Below are 17,700 nucleotides of genomic sequence, written 5' to 3'. Positions count from 1 at the left end.
TTACGGAATGGCACTTTGCGTTTGGAGACTACTTCTGATTCCCAAGCACAACTGCTTTCTGTTTTGCTTCTTCACAGCTACCCTGCTCATGTCGAGGCCCATAGACTTTTGAATTCTTCCCGTGGTGTAATTTACACCAGGCTGCTCGACAGTCTAACAGAGGCTGAAATCCAATCTTATGTGTCTCATCAGGGTGTTGGTGCCGTCCACCATGTAATGAAAAAGGTAGATTCCTCCTTAGTACACAGACTTTCCTTTCAGACTCCTCGCACACCTATTCTCATTTGGACCTATCCTTTTGCACTGCCCCGCTTGCCCATCATCTTGAGTGGTCTGTTCTTTCTGACACCTACTCAAGCAACCATTTCTCGTGTGCTATCTGTTTACTGACTCCTACCCCATCCATGTACACCTCCAAATGGCAGATTACTAAGGCTGACTGTCAGCGTTACTCCTCCCTGGCAACCTTCGAAAAACAAGATTTCCCCAGTTGTGATGACCAGATGGAATATCTCACAAATGTACCATTCCTCACACTTCCTATTTACCACATTGTGTCCCAGTGTCTTGGTGGACCGAGGCATGCTGTGATGCAATTCTCACATGTAGACATGCTCTCTGCATTTTTAACAGTCACCCTAAGTTGGCAAACTGCATTCATTGTGAACGGATGCTTGCAAAGTGTCGTTGCATTCTTTGGTATAGCAAAACAGCGAGTTGGCTCTCTGGGACCAAGATCCATTCCCCAATTTCCGGCCTGACAGTAGCAGACGATGTTATCGTGAACACTATTACTATCTCCAACACCTTGGGCCACCTTTTTGTGGACATTTTGATCTCTTCCCACCATCAACCTGTCTTCCTTCATTGGAAACGAGCAGAGGTTTGGCAATACCCTTCTCTTCTCTGAATCGTGAGTGCTACAATGCTGCCTTTACTATGAGGGTGCTGAATCATTCTCTGTTCATCCGGATCCTCCACCCCAGAGTCAGACGCCATTCACATTCAAGATCAAGATGTTGCAGCACCTCTGTCTTGTGGGCAAGCCCTTTCTTTTTAACACGTACAACCACATCTGGACAGAGGGCACATTTCCCGGATGCTGGTGTGAAGCCACTGTCATACCCATACCTAAGCCCGGTAAGGACAAAAACCTTCCTTCTAGCTACCGCCCCATCTCTCTTACCAGCTGCATTTGCAAGGTGATGTAACATGATTCATGTCCGGTTGGTACAGTGGCTTGTGTCTTGCCATTTACTAACGAATGCGATGTGTGGATTTAGAGCGCGGTGTTCGCAGTTGACCATCTTATTACTTTGTCCTCCCATGGAATGAATGGTTTTCTGTGGAAATCCCAGACTGTGGCCTTGTTTTTAAATTTGGAGAAGGCCTACAACACCTGCTGGAGAACTGGTATCCTCCGTACTCTTTACACATGGGGCTTCCATGGCCGCCTGCCCTGTTTCCTTAAGGAATTTTTAAAAGACAGAGTTTTCAAGGTGTGTGTGGGTTTCCCCTTGTCGGAACACCTTTATCCAGGAAAACGCTGTGCCTCAGGATTCCGTCCTCAGTGCCATCCTCTTTGCTATCGCCATTAACCCTATAATGGCCTATCTCCCACCGGGCACCTCTGGCTCCCTTTTTGTTGGCGATTTCGCCATCTGTTGCAGTTCTCCACACACCTGTCTCACTGAGCGATGTCTTCAGCGATGTCTTGATTGTCTTTACTCCTGGAGTATCGACAGTGGCTTTCGCTTTTCACTGGCAAAACTGTCTGTATGAATTTCTGCCGAATCAGGTGGTCTCTCCCTTCATCTTTACATCTTGGGCTTGTTGCCCTTCTGTTCATTGAAACTACGAAATTCCTGTGGCTCATGCTCAATAGGAGACACTCTTGGTCCTCCCAGGTGTCTTATGTGGCAGCCTGCTGTACGCAGTTCCTAAATGTCTTACGTGCCTTCAGTGGTACTTCCTGGGATGCCACTCGAACCACCCTCCTCAGTTTGTACCGGTCCCATGTCTGTTCGAAACTAGACTATGGGTGCTTTTTTTTACACGTCTGCACACCCATCTCCAACACTATCCACCATCATGGCATCCATTTGGCCACAGGTGCCTTTTACACTGGCCCGGTTGAGTGTCTGCTGACACTGCTGGACTACCACTGTCCTACTGTCATGATTTTCTCCTCGGCAGATATGCATGCTGTTTTTCTGCCGTGTGTGCTTGGCGTGTGTGTGTGTGTGTGTGTGTGTGTGTGTGTGTGTGTGTGTGTGTGTGTGTGGGGGGGGGGGGGGGGTCAGCCTTCCTGTGCTTTCTTTGATCCTCAGTATGGGTTGTGTCCCTCTTCTCTGTTACCTCTTGGAGTCCGCTTTCAGCACTTGCTGTAGCGGCTTAACTTCACACTACCTACAACTTTCCTGGTGGGTGTGAACCCTTCGCCACCTTGGCTTCGTGAAATGGCCCATGTTAACTTAAGTCTTCATTTGCTTTCTAAGGAAACTACTCCAGCCTTGCTCTGTTCTGTTGCCTTCAGTTTCACGACCTTCACGTGGAACTTTGTGGTAGTACCTTTGTATACACTGATTGCTCTCTGACTGATTGTGGGGTCAGGTGTGCATTCGTCATTCACACCCATGTCTTTCGATAACGGCTTCGGGCACACTGCTTAGTATTTACTGCTGAGCCCGCGAAGTACATCTGGCGACACAGCCTTTTCAATTGGTCTCTGTTCATACCCCCTCAGTGCCTTTCAAAGTCTGTGAGCTGTACACCACCCATCCCTTAGTGCAGCAGGTCCAGGAAAACTGTCACTTTCTCACTCTTGGTGGAGCCTGTGTCATGTTTCTGTGGGTTCCTGGTCATGTTGGTCTGCCAGGATATGAGGCTGCTGACGCTGGTGCCAAGGCTGCAGTCATCTTACCTCAGCCCATGAGTACCTGTATTCCCTTTGATCTCTGTGTTGCGGTCTGCCGGGAGGTGGTGTCCCGTTGGCATCGCCAATGGTCCTCCCTTCACAGGAATAAGCTCCAGGTTATTAAGCATCTCCTAGCTACTCCTGCCAGAAGGTGGTCATATTAAGTAGGCTGTGTATTGGGCACTGCCTTTTCAGCCATCGTCATTTGCTAAGTGCGCTACCCCGCCTCTTTGTGCACATTGCGCCCAAGTTTTAACTATCCGCCATTTCCTAATGGAATGCCCATTTTTTAACCATTTATGTTCCTGCTTGTGTTTGCTGTCTGATTTATCAGCCGTTTTAGCAAATGACACGTGAGCTGTAGACTGCTCTTTACTTTTTATCTGCCAAAGCAATATGGCGAAGGCCATTTAATTTTCAGTTTTTGACCTCCATTTCTGTATGGTGTCTATCTTAGCTGTTTTTTCACGTGCCTGTTTCTAGCTGTCTTCTGTTATGTCAGTTGGGTCTGTCTTCATGTTCTATAGATTTGACTTGGGTGCGTATGACCCCATTTGTATTTTGTGTCCTAAAGCAAAACAAAACCAAAACTGAAACCAGCAGAAGTAACTAAAACTAGGAAACAGGAGCAGGGGTGGGTAATTGTCAAAGGAAAAAGAGATGGTGCCAATAAAACATTTTTTCCCAGATAGAACAAGGCTGATAGAATGTTTAAAGTAGTCGCATGTATTTGCCTAAACCTGTTGGTATCCTGTACAGATTGCTTGCAATATGTAGAACAAAAATCACGACGATTTTGTTAGAACATAAAAAGGTAATGAAGTGAATATATTTATGATTATTAAGTTGATTATTGTTTTAGCAAAAGATACAATGTGCAGTAGACAAGCTTACTGTTGGTCATAATAGTCCAGAAATAGTTAATGTGACAATTTTAGTGCCAAATTTGATTGGATTAATGTCAGTGACCTGCCCCCAATCAAATAATTGCTTAATCTTTGTTGAGGAAAATGAGTTTGCAATTTGAGCGAACATGTTATGATACGATGTCATAGTCATCATACATGCCATCCACCCTCATCATTCTGGTGGCCATGCGTATACATGCAGCCAGAAAAACAGTATCTCCAAATTGAATAAATAATTAAATATACAGAAGACCCAGCTTAACTGATCGGGTCAGCCAAAACACGATTTATCCAAAGTGACTGAAAACCACAAATAAAAAGCCTTTATTTGTGGAAACGGCATTGAAAGCGAGTTTGTGCAGGGCTGTGGGGACCGGAGAGGTGTCAATGCCTGCTGTTGAGTTGTTTCCCACTCACCAACACACTGGTCTGTACAAAGCTACACAGCCACCAGTAGTGCATTAAAGTTTTTTTTTTTCTGTCCATTTCATGTGTGTTTACGTGTTGTGCTACAGATTATGAAGTACACTGTACTATATATTAGTGTGCTGTAATCCTGAAACAGTAATTTTAACTTTTATTGAGAACATAAGTGTAGCCTACAAAGAGACTTTTGAATTTGTTTGATCTACAAAACTTTCAAAAATACCTAACATTCAGAATATTGTAGTAAGTATTAGATTTCATAATTTCACTGAAAAAATTCTCTGAAAAGGCTTCCCTCCTTCCTTAGTTTGTTAATGGGGTTGTGCAGTAGTTTAATTAGAGGCTCTCTTGAAACAATGGCCTGCTGTATGTTGAATGTTGCAACCCTGCAGACAAGCAGGAACACAATCAAAAGCAGTATTTTATATACCCTGAATTCAGTGTCGTTGCTTCACATTATTTGTTGGCAGAAGATGTGGAAAATATTTGTTAATTTTGTTGGGGAAATTGCAAAAGTTCTTAATATGCATGTGCCTCACCTTCTGTATTTTATGACAGCTGAAGTTTTCAATTTTGAAGAAAATTAACTTACCGATAAACTTGTTTCAGGAGTCACTCACGTCCCCGAAAAATGTCATATCGTGGTCGGTACAGGTCAAGAAGCAGATCACGTTCCCCAAGACGGTACAGGTCTCGGTACTCGCATTCGAGATCACGTTCATACAGTCCACGGGGGAAATACTATGGTTACAGTGATAGGCGGAAAGAATTCTATCGCAGCCATTCTCGCAGTCCTATGTCATCTAGGAGAAGACATATTGGCAGCAGGGTAAGTACAAACAATTTTTAATTTGCTGTATTTGCTTTCAATTGGTCTGCGGATTTCAGATGGAAGAATACATAATGTCTAACTCCTGCATTCCATGCTCTACTTGCAACACTTGACATATTAAAGTGTATTTAATCCAGAATAGCTCAAGCAGGGTGCTAGAAATGTAATACTTTATCCGTGACTGTCAATGTAAAATTTTAAGCCTTAAGGTAATAATTTACAAATGGAAATTAAAGTACTGTCGGTAAACTCATTTAAATGTAGAGAACTATTCCCACATTTTTGAACTCTTAGTCCATTCCTCGCAATGGAAATAGGAATAGGTTTTGGATGGGAGCAGATTAAAAAGCACCAAACCGTTTCAAGGGAAAGGAGGAAACAAAGTAATGAATGTAAAGACATAAAATATTTCACTCCATTTTTGTCTCAACCAGAAGTTCATGGAGGTGACTCAGTGAAACATCATGCTATTTCAACAGATTCACCTGACTAGAAACTCAAGAAATACTTTTATTAATTTGGAAGCCAGTTGAAAGCTTAACTCTACAGCCTCCCTTGCATAATTAAGATTGCGTTCTTAGTCTTGAGACATAAAGCATGGGAAACACAAATTTGAATTTAAACAGTGTGCTTTTATATGCTCCTTCCCTTGTCTGGCTCAAAAAGTGACATACTTTACCCATAACATTATGACCACGTGCGTAATAGTATCTTGGTCCATCTTTGTTCCAAAGTGTAACAACATTTCTGTGCCACATATAAGATATGCCCTTAGTAGGTTTCCAGAGGTATACCGCTTCCACCAGATGCGCACAGGTCATGCACTTCCTTTAATAGCCCAGTCAGCAAAGACAAAAAAAGTATTAGGGGGCAAAAACCATGTAGTCGCATAGTCGCAAATTTTTGCATGTTGCTAGGATGTAGTGTCCTGAACAATGTACTAAATATTCTGACTGGGGGGGGGGGGGGAATAGGTTGAAGGTCACTTTGCTTGTGGAAAATAAACATCCCTCAGGCATCTCTACATACTGTATCACCAGTGATTCACAATATGTGCTGTAGAGGGTGAGTGTAACTTCATGAAACACCCTGCAGGTGCTTCTTGTTGAGACAGTGGAATAGATGGAGAGGGCATATCACCTGCTCAATTATCAGTTTGCGGACTAATGAGGGAGGGAACTGTGAGAACACAACATGACAACCTACCTTCCCTCGCAGTTGTACCCCACACATCCCTGTCCCCTCCCCGCAGCCTTGTTACGCCCCCAGAACGCGATTTTTCTCTTAATGACTACTGTGCTTAGATGTGGTACACACATTTAATATTTTTCTGACTGACTTCATTTAAATATAAACGTCAGTTGCCTGCCATGTAGAGACTGTTAGTCATGGAGAAAAAATGAATAGGACATTTTTTAATGCAATTTAATTTTGTACTGGGAAACATTTTTTTTTAGACGCTGGGATATAGATATTCGAGGAAAAGCATTGTGACCTTTAAACGTTGCCACCACCCCAGTTCTTACAACCCACTAGTCAGGATGTTTAGTATGTGTTTGTGATACTCGCCCCTAGGACCATGCAAACATTTGCGACTACATGATTTTTTTTCTCCTAATTTTGCTTCATTGGCAGGACAATAAATTACACATAGTTACTGGCTGCAAAATTGGCACTTAGTGTCCCAGAAAGCTGCATTGGGTTCAGATTGGGTGAATTTGGTAACAGAGATTGTTAATTCACCATCGTGCAACTCAATCCACGTTAGCACTAGTTTGGCTTTGTGACAATGTTGTGCCGGATGGTGAAATCACTTTTGGGGACGATATCAGCAACTGTTTAGCAGGTGGTATGCAAATATGTTCATCTAGTCCACTGCTATCATGGAGGCTTGCCTTATAATACCGCCACAGATCCTAGGTGAATGTTCACAATAATAAGACTGCCACACCATACTGCATCTGTTGCTTGAAGCATGTTTCAAGCAGCTGTTCACCTGGATGATGGTGTATCTGGACACGACCATACACCTGGTGTAACAATGTTTCATCCAACAAGTCAACAAGTTTCTATTGATTCACAGTCTAATCTAGATCCTTTCCTGTCCACTTCAATTATAATTGACAATTTTGCTGGTGCAGGATCCAAACATCTGGAGATTGCCCATAACATATCACCATGTTTAACAATGTATGGGGCATCCATAATTGGAGTTCCAGTTTCAAAATGACGTAGAAAGAGAATCACTGCTCAGAAAGACAGCAAATTGACACAAAGGTAAGCTTTATGAAAAAGGTAATGACAAGTTGACCAGTAGATGGCACTGTCAGAATATACACACCAATAGACATGCAATTTGCATGGGAGACACCAAACATCACTGTCTCCATGAAGGATCACATGCTGCTGATACAGCCCTTTTTTAAAAGAAGGGTGACTGTGTGCCAGCAGCCCTGTGGAAGCTCAGGACAAAAGGTAATAGTCCGATATCTAAGGGTCTGGAGAAAATGATTATAAAATTTGAAGAGACAAGTCCTTTATAAGTGCAATGTGGCAGTGGGAGGAAAACGATCGCTCAGACGTCTGTTGGTGTGGCCACAGCATTCCAGGAGAGGTCGAGTGGTATTGTGCAGATATGCAGTACGTGGGGAATTATCTACGTGGGGAATTATCCAAACATGGAATGTACCTGGGAGCACAGTGCATAAAATCCTTTTCTGCATTGCAGTTCATACAAAATCGCCCATGTTCAGGAATTGCTTCTTGCTGACAAGCCCGCAAGACAGATGTTCACTCGAATTTCTTGCTTGCATAGAAGTGGATAACGAGTGTCCATGGAACATCCCATGGACAGATAAATCCCATTTTCATCTTCAGGGGCCATGTTCGTATACAATTTGATGAATGTGGACACTAGAAAGTCCACGCACACATCAGTTGATAAAATTTCGTTCTGCAAAGATAATTGTGTGACCTGGGTTGACAGAATTGTTCATTGTAGGGCTGCATTTTTTTCTAGACTTTGAGTCCTGCAGTACTGTACCTATACAGTCGCTGGTAAATGCCGTGAGAGTCTTGTACATTGTCGTTCCAACCATTCAGCAGTGTGAATGTGTGGGTAGGATCATTTTTATGCGAGATGACACTCCTATGCGTGTGGCATAGCCAGTGAAACAGCTGCTGCAGAAGTATTTTGAAAATGCTGGGATTATTAGCTGTCATTTCCCAATAGCCTTGTCATCGAGATCACATGATCTTCACCCATGTGACTTGCTGTGGGATTGGAAAGATATTCTGTTCAGGGCTGCAGTTATGAAAGTAGCTTTGAGCAACATATTCTGAAGTGACCCCTAAGAGACACTGATATGTTGTGGATCATGCTGTGCTTGATTTCAATTTGTGACAGATTAAAACTACATGCTGGGGTGAGACTCGAACTTAAGACATTTTGCCTTTTGCGAGCAAGTATTCTGACACCTGAGCAACCAAACATGACTCTCAACCCATCCTGTCTGTGCCTCATCTCCTATATCCCAAACTTTGCAGAAGCTCTCCTGTGGAACTTGAGGACTAGCACTCCTGGGAAAAAGACACTGCCGAGACATGGCTTAGCCACAGCCTGGGGGATGTGCCCAGAATGAAATTTTCGCTCTGCAGCAGAAAGTGCACCGATATGAAGTAGGGCTGTGAGGACAGGTCATGAGTTGTGGTTGGATAGCTCAATAGGTACACCACTAGTTTGTGAAAGGCAAGGTCCTGAGTTTTAATCTGTGAGGAAGTTTCATATGGCACAATGGCATATTCTGCTGTAGAATGAAAATTTAATTCCTTAATGTACCACAGGTTGTGGCATGAGACACACACACACACACACACACACACACACACACACACACACACACTTATTTATTTAAAAATTGGTATAATTATGAGAGACATATAAAAGTATGTTAGCTTTTGGAATTACTAGTCCCTTCTTTGGTATTGGGGAGGATGGTTTGGAGAATGTAGAAAACGAAGAAAATGTCACTTGTTAAAAGGGACCAACCTGTTCGGGAAGCAAGAGATAAAAGGGAAGTGTCAAACAGTTATTTGCCTATTTAAGTGCTATGTATCAACTTTGAAAGTGTAGATCCAGTAAGTTTTCTTTAGGAATGACTACCACTGAATTGTTGCTTGACACCCAGTACTGTCGATGAACATTTTCCACAGAATGACTCAACAAACCCGAGTGTTCGCCACATCATGTGGGCCATTTGGAACCTCTGGCTGGGTACTTGCTTTCCTGAATTCTGAAGATGTATTTTTAAAATCATGGTGGAGATGAAGACAACATAACATGACAAAGAAATGCAACTAAGCTTCGGGGATGCATATTGACTTGGAGTTTGGCATTACACTTATTAGTGAAAAAAGTCTCATCTTTTGTTGTTTAGTACTGAAAAGTCGGTAGAAAGCAAGAAAATTTTTTATAGTAAATATCTTAGTAAGCAATGTTTGAGTCTTCGCAAAAACAAATATTTCATCCTCTACTCAGTGAGAGAATTTAAATGGTAGTGTGATGAGCAATGACCTGTTGGATTACCACCTGTTCTGTTCCAGTGGTTTGTTTCAACAGGTGGTAAGTGGATGCTTCTCACTTGAGTTCGATGCTGATATTTAGAATATAGTGAAGTACAAGCAGTCCAAGGCATTAGGTAAAACTAGGTGTGACTTCAAAGATTTGAGTAAATGTGATGCTTATATCTTTTATTTGTAATTAAATCTATTAACAGATTCTATGACACGACACTGAGAGTTCATGAGTTTGTTAACCAGCAAGCACTGTGTAATACTTCCAATGTATCATATACATGGTTTCAGAATAATTCCTTCAATTTTATAGTACATATATATATATATATAATATGACAACTCCCTGTCATGGTGCGGTCAGTATGAAATTTAGTGAAACTTCCCGTTGCAAGTAGATTTGGGAGTCAGTAAAGTTAGTGACTAATTTTTTGTGTAACATTAAGGTAGTAATTGCATCATATGTTCCAATATTGGTATCCTATGCAGATTTCCGGTTAAACCTCATATCTGGATCATATGTTCTTACCAATTTAAATTATAATGGAAAGTCCAGGATGGAATGTAACAATATTTGAGAAGTCTAGATGCTGAGTCGCGATAGGCATAACAAAAAGATTCACACAATTATAGCTTTTGGCCATTAAGGCCTTTGTCAGCAAAACACACACACACACACACACACACACACACACACACACACACACACACACACCGCGCGCGCGTCTGCAATCTGAATGTGGTTTCATTTGTCTGAGACTGTAGACGTGAGTGCAAGTTGTGTGTGTGTGTGTGTGTGTGTGTGTGTGTGTGTGTGTGTGTGTGTGTGTGTTTTTTTGCTGACAATGGCCTTAATGGCCGAAAGCTATAATTGTGTAAATCATTTTGTTGTGCCTACCACGGTTCAGCATCTCCGCTATATGGTGAGTAGCAACTTACCTTCTCTAATATTGTTACAATTTAAATTATAGCTATTTAAGTTTCAGTTGATTTGTATTGTGTATTTAATTTTGGCTTTCACACCTGCAATGTGTAGTTTCATAAATTGATGTAACAATTTTGACGTGATTAATAAGTGTAGGACAGTGTGTAATTCTGGTAAAGAGAACATTAATGCATTCAACTTATCTTTCATAACACATGAGAATGAGCAGATTAAGTCCCATAAATTGTTTTGCTCGTTTGCAAGTATTCTGATAATTGTGCTCTAGGAATGTGAAACATACTGGCCGTTTCCCATGTATTTTATTGTTGTTGAAACTTCGGATGTTGTGTGTTCTCTTGGGAAACTGTTTTTGCATGATATATTAATTTCAGCAAACCCTTGGAAGTATTCGTCTCACCATGGCTTCATAGTGCTTGGAGTCATTGTCTTTTAGCCTTGCTCAAGCTCGCTCGCTGGACATGATCTATAAACACAAAATCAGAAATAAGTTTGAGCTGTACAAAGCTCAATAAATATACAAATTTCAGGTTCTTTGTGATCATTACACTGTGTTGCTGAAGGGGAGGAATGAGTGCTGTAGTCCACATTGTGACAGTACAAACTATTGTTTGTTGTGACTGTTCCAGGCTACATTGGTCAAAAATAATTTATGGTCAGTGATCACTATATTTTTGCAGATTAATTTTATCAACTCCACAACTTCATTGTGTGCAATGTTTTGTAAAGGACTGTGTGCTGTTGAGATGCCTACAGTACGTTGCCTTCTGTATTTTTACTCAGTGCTATTGCATTGTGACTTAAAAATAATGTTGGGCTGTCTGATGTTCAGTTAAATGGTAGGAAACACAGATTAGATTAGATTCAGTTTTCGTTCCATAGACCCAAAAATAAGATGATTCTTGTGGGTGTGGAACTTGGCAGAAAGTATAACATAAAACATTTGAATATAATTCTTACTATGGTCATTTGTCAGGAGATTGTCAAAATGGGTGAACACATTGTGGTAAACTAGAACAGCTAATATTTACAGAATTAACACAGTCAGAACAAAACAGCGTTATGCACTATTAATAAATTTATCATACACAAAATACCTAATTGCGACTGTTTTGACAAAAGTGCTGTCAAAATTGAAATCTTAAGACATTTTTAGTTAAGCTGGCATAACAGTCTCTGTTAAGATACTCATCTATAAAGTAGGAGTTGCCTATCAGTCTTTCAAACTCTGTTCAAACCATGCTTTATCTGAAACAGTTTTTAATGGCTGCTGGCAATTCATTGAAAATATGTGTTCCTGAATATTGGACTGCTTTTTGGACCAAGGTAAGTGATTTTAGGTCTTTATATAGATTGTTCTTGTTCCTAGTATTGCTACTATGTATTGAGCTATTGGTCGGAAATAGAGATATATTACTTGCAACAAATTTGATTAAGGAATAATGTAATGAGAAGCAGTTTTTAGAATACAAAGTTCCTTTAACATGATTCTATGTGATGTTCTCAAGTTTTCACCACAAATGATTCTTATCACACGCTTTTGCACCCTAAAAACTTTTGCTCGGTTTGACGAGTTACCCCAGAATATGATGCTGTATGACATAATAGAATGAAAGTGAGCAAAGTATGCAATTTTTTTATATTTATATCTCCTACATCTGACTTCATTGTCACTGCAAATACAGATTTGTTTGGGCGCTTAAGCAATTCTGTGGTATCCCCTTCCCAACTTCATTTATTATTGCGTTTCATGATGTATACGAACCAGCAGACCCGGGAAAAACCTGGGAATTTTTCATTGTTTTGGTTTTCAGTTTGATTTTCGTAGTTTTGGCTAGTGAGAACCAATATTCTAACAAAGGATATTACTGTATGCCGGTACTGCAGAATAATACTGCAGCAATAAGACATGAACGAGAGAAAAAAAGGAAAATAATACTTAAGTTACAAAGGAAATGCTCCATATAGAACAACAAAACACAATGCTCATACAAGCGTCTGCCAACAGCAAAATGTGTCAAAGGCTTTAGGAAGACTATGCAATGCTTCAGAACAACAAAGTGCCTCAGATGAGCGTGATGTCAGGACGGTTTACATTAGATTCTTTGAGCAGTGGCGAGTGGGCTCACGCGCATGCGCAGTTGAGTTGCGTATGAGTAGTACCTTCTCCTGCTTCTGGTTATGGAAGTGTAGTTGTTAGCTGTATAAGCAGTAGCATCAAGCAGCCAGATGCTACACGGAAAAATTTTACTGGCATGCCCAAGCTGCCAGATTCACTTATGCGCAACAGGCCAGATCTAGGGGGTGGAAGAGGGGAGGGGGCAATTTTGGGGGGGGGGGGGGGTACAAATTCATATGCTTGAGGAAAAAAAACCTTGTTTCACGAAGTGACTAGCATCCAGCGTACTTTGGTATATCGATTATTCATATGATTTTGAAACACATCCCTGTTGGTTTTTGAACACATCCTGAGTTTATTTCTGAATGAATCAGAAGCTGATTTTTGAATGCGTGCATAGTGTACGTGATATGTCTGCCAGGGGAATCCCCGTCGCATCTAGAAGTAAACTTCCCTGAAGACAAAAGGGGACGAGGCCATACGAACTGAGCAGAATAAAGCCAAACGGGTGAATGCAAATTTTTGTTTGTGTGGTTGACTGGGTTTGCAAATGATCAGCGTTGTTATAGTTACTAGTGAAAGCCATAGATTCAGACTACCAGAGTGGATATAACGACTAACAGGAATAACAGGCTAGAAAGATTCTCGGTGTACCCAAGAAAATGAAATTTTGATATAAAGTTTTTGGCCAGACCGCTACACTAGTAAGGGCCAGTTGTACAGTACCCGACCAGCTGGCCTCAAGTTTTATTCTGGGATTAGTGCGGAAAACACGTTGTGCGAGTACCTAATAACGCCCAACCAGAGAATAAACGCGGGATAACTAAACTGGTGATTGTAGCAGGGTTAGTGAAGTTAACCGGAGAATAAGTTTTGATACGGGCATGAATAGTTACAGAATTACTGATGACAAGATTGTTTCTTAGAACGAGGAAGGAGAAGGTGAGCAGCTGGAGCGTATGAATGAAATATGAAACTATTACCTAACATAAAGCTTTTTGCTTGTAGTAGGCCTAATAGGCATTTGATAGTGGTTCTTCGTGAATTGTATTGTGTCCAGTCGTAAAAATGACCATTTGCTCCAAAACAGTCTCGTTTATTCGTTTATAGGGAGGGAGGGGGGATATTACAATTGCTGCAATATTAGACAGGCCTATTTCATTTTATCAAGCAGACAGTGACAAAATACACGTAATCAGCTCCAGAAACACCACCCGTCTCGGGTACTATTTGTATTAACAGCTTTTCCATATTAGACGACGACATTTCGTTTTTTCATGCAGCAAAAGTTTTGACGAACTTCGATGAGGTAATAGATACTTTCGCAGAAAAGAAAGAACGCTAGGACTTAAGGACTATAGAAATGTGAACTGTGTCTTACTTGTTTCTTATCTTTACTGGTTTTATGTATCCTATATTTAATTTTGTCACACAAAACAGCAAGTTATTAGCTAATAGGCAATAAAGAGTGCAAATTTTCTGAAGAGTTCTTGTTGTCCAGGTTACAGATAATCCCATCCAGTATTAATTGGGAGGAGGCAGGCTGTTAAACCAGCAGACTGGGAGCTGGTTAGGCACCACAGCACATTTTAATTTCCATTATCTTGAATATAGTTTGATGGCATCCATTACAAAATATACACTTTTGAAATCAACAGAACGAAATACAGTGAATTGTGATAGAAGAATGCTGTGTGAAGCGGCGTGACATTGCACTTTGGCACACTAAAGCCCAATAACATGTCTTACATTTACTCAGGGACATACGTTTTATCTATCAGACTCTGCAGAAAGATATGCGCTACAAAATGAACATTTTGTGAAAAGTCGATTTAATTTTTTGAGTCCTACTCAAACATTGGAGGAAGGGGGGAGGAGGGGCACCACTATCCAGTATTGCTCCGGTTTGGAAATATCATAGATCCGTTACAGACTCTTCAGTTGTAGTGGGGAGGAGGGTAGTCTCCATGTGACCCGTGTTTACGTTTAGTGATTTTTGCAGTTTCCTTTTCGTTCATTGCTCTCACGTCAAATGAAAACAAAATTAATTTCTGTGGCCGGGAGCTATCAGTGAATTAAAATATTCACATAATTATGGAAGGCTAAAATAAGTTATTAGTTTCAGATTTTCTTTTATTTCCATCTTTATAACAGTCAAGTATTAGTTGCCTCGCAGAACAATGAAGTTATTTTTGCCGGTTTGCTAAAGAAATTTGGTTTGTATTACTCTTTCCAGCTGAGGCAATCCATTTATTTGAAACGAAGTGTTTAATTCCACACTACTGGGTGCTTCTAACTGTTCGCTGCATTTCAAGTGCATGTTTTCATCTTCTAGCACGTATGGCATAATGCCATAATAAAGAACCAAACACGAGATAATATAGTACTGGTACTCCAAGAAAATTTACATCCGAATGTGCACTTTAAGCCCAATTATGCATTTTAGTATGGTTCATGAAATTTCAATGCTCTTGAAGTATCCTCTGATGTATCGTTTCTTTTATGATGTAATGCAAGATCCTTCTATGTTTTACACGTACAATCATACATGCTACCTGTGTCATCGTAACTGTGCAAGTGCAGTGGGCCTTTTATCTGGCACTCTTGGGCAACTGATGAAACGGAGTTATTTTTAACAGGTCGCTGGGAAATATTGAGAGTGGTGGTTCGAAAAGCGTTACTTTGAAAGTAAATTTCGTTATACACAAGATGAACTATGTGCGAGAATGTACAATGAATTTCTTAAATCACAGTGTTTGACTCTCATTTAAAAATAAACTCTGTGAGGGATGATCATTTGAAGAATTTCTATCCCAGGTGATCAGACATTTATGTCGTTAGTAAAAATTTTAGTGGCACATTTGTGACGTGTCTTAAAGTGTAACATGCGCAAAAAGATCAGCATTATATATGAAAGCTTAAATTCTCTTGCAGCCGATTAATCTTGGAGACCAATATCACATGTGAAAGCTTTGCTTTTCTTGTAGCAACACTACGTACTTTAAACTATTGGCTGACTACATCACGTTTCCTATGCTCTGGAAATATCACGTGACATGAGCTATGACCGGGTTAGGAAAGCACACGGCAATCTAGATTTCAGTGCTTCGGAAAGTAACATGCATTGTTTGGTGGAATTCGAATTATACTTTCGTAATACGAAAATATGCAGCGTACATATTGCCGTACATCACAGATCTTTCCAAAACTTTTCACCTGTTTATAAGACTATAACAATTTGATGGCTTGATAAGTTTCAGTTCCGAGGAAGAGTATACCGTCACTTGCAACGGGAAAAGTGTATTTTCACCCGGGAGAAAGTTTATTTTTGTCTGGGAAATCCACGAAAAATCCAGGAATTTTTTCCCTCTTCTGTGTATACACCCTGCGTTTGTAATCCCAGAAATTCAACACTGTCAACCTCTTCGATAGACATGCTTTCATATGTTACACACATTCTGGAAGGAAATCTCTCACAGGTTCTGCACTGCATACAGTGTGTCTTCTCAGTTTAATGACAGTGAATTAGCTTTCAACCATTTATTGTGAGTGAAAATTTGATTAGCAGCTATTACTAAATCTGTACTTAGCTTTCTACTTATTGCAATGTTTGTATCATCTGGCAGTGTAACAGACGAGAGGTCATTAATGTACACAAGAAAAAGCAGTCGACCCAAGATGGAACCTTGAGGAACAACACATTTAAATAATTCTCAATCATATTAAGACTGACTGCCTACTGCACAGGTATTTTGCAGTGGCACCCTTTATTTCCTGTTAGATAAGGCTCAAACCATTTTGCAACATTGCCAGTGACACCATAATATTCTAATCTACTTAAGAGAATGCTGTCAGTGATTTTTTACAGTTCACAGAAAATGCCAGTACCCTGTAATTTATTATCCAATTAATTAAATGCATTCTCACCATAAGTGTAAATAGCTTTCTCTATATCAGAACCCTTAAATTCCAAGCTGTGAGTTGCTAAATATATTACTTGCAGTCAGATGCTTAAGGAGACACTTGAACACAACCTTTTAGTATCTCTTTATCCCCTGTCTTGTAAAGGATTTTATGATGGATGCTACCACTTTGGGAGATGGGTCAGTTTCCATTTTACTGAAATTACATTTAAAGACTGGTCTCAGATACTCCATTGCACTGTTCACCGAACTTAATAACCCTAAGCTGTCAGTAACAGAAATGAAGTACTTGTTTAAGAGGTTTGCAATACCACATCCACTTTTTACCAAAGGTTTTTGTAAATAACTATTAAGTTTTGCCTTAGATTTTCAAGAACCTCCTCAGAAAAGTAGCATGTTACATTTTCATCTCCAGTGTGGTGGCACTCTTTGAGTTGAGTGAATATAGATTAGATTAAAAGGGTGTGTTTCGAAAAGGGCTTACTACAAATCACCATAACAATATTAAGAGAATGTTTGACTCCAGAGATTTCATGTCAGTGTGCACAATACTGTTGCTCTTCTTCAAAGTGCTTTTGTTGACTTCAAGTGAAAATTGCTGCTTAATGTTAATTTTTCAATTGTTCTTTCATTTTAATTAATTTTAAATGAGAAAAATAAATATTCAATAATGTTATAGTAAGCCAATGTGATTCTTTTCTTTGTAGTGTCAAATACTTTGGGATTCAAGTTTGTTTACTCTACTAGTAATTAAGATTTATTTCTATAGAAATTCTTCATCAGGTACCTGGAATCACTGGTATAAGAATTACATTATTTGTATTTTCTTTGACACAGGAAAACCCGCAACCTAGCCGGTGCCTGGGAATATTTGGCTTGAGCATCTACACCACAGAGCAGCAGCTGCATCACATCATGTCAAAGTATGGGCCTGTGGAAAGGGTTCAGGTTGTTATTGATGCAAAGGTGTGTGCTTGTGCGCGTGCACTTTTGTGGGCGCAAGTTGGATTTCATATTAAACTTAGAAAGTTACTTTTATTTGGTTTAATTATTTCAAATT

At 40.2% G+C, this 17,700-nt stretch overlaps 1 protein-coding gene across 4 annotated transcripts in view; it reads left to right on the top strand.

Annotated features, from left to right (window-relative positions):
- LOC124787633 (transformer-2 protein homolog alpha) overlaps positions 1 to 17,700 on the top strand; it is a 55,421-nt gene that overhangs the window by 29,532 nt on the left and 8,189 nt on the right. For all 4 annotated transcript variants that reach the window (XM_047254398.1, XM_047254396.1, XM_047254399.1 and 1 more), the window contains exons 3-4: positions 4,861 to 5,080; positions 17,478 to 17,606. In XM_047254398.1, the coding sequence (XP_047110354.1) occupies positions 4,861 to 5,080; positions 17,478 to 17,606 (349 nt within the window). The remainder of the gene's footprint in view (positions 1 to 4,860; positions 5,081 to 17,477; positions 17,607 to 17,700) is intronic.

The sequence above is a fragment of the Schistocerca piceifrons genome, chromosome 3 (genome assembly GCF_021461385.2).
Source record: "Schistocerca piceifrons isolate TAMUIC-IGC-003096 chromosome 3, iqSchPice1.1, whole genome shotgun sequence".
Lineage (NCBI taxonomy): Eukaryota > Metazoa > Arthropoda > Insecta > Orthoptera > Acrididae > Schistocerca > Schistocerca piceifrons.
The sequence above is the reverse complement of the archived record's forward strand: the minus strand, read 5'-3'. Positions and strand labels throughout refer to the sequence as shown.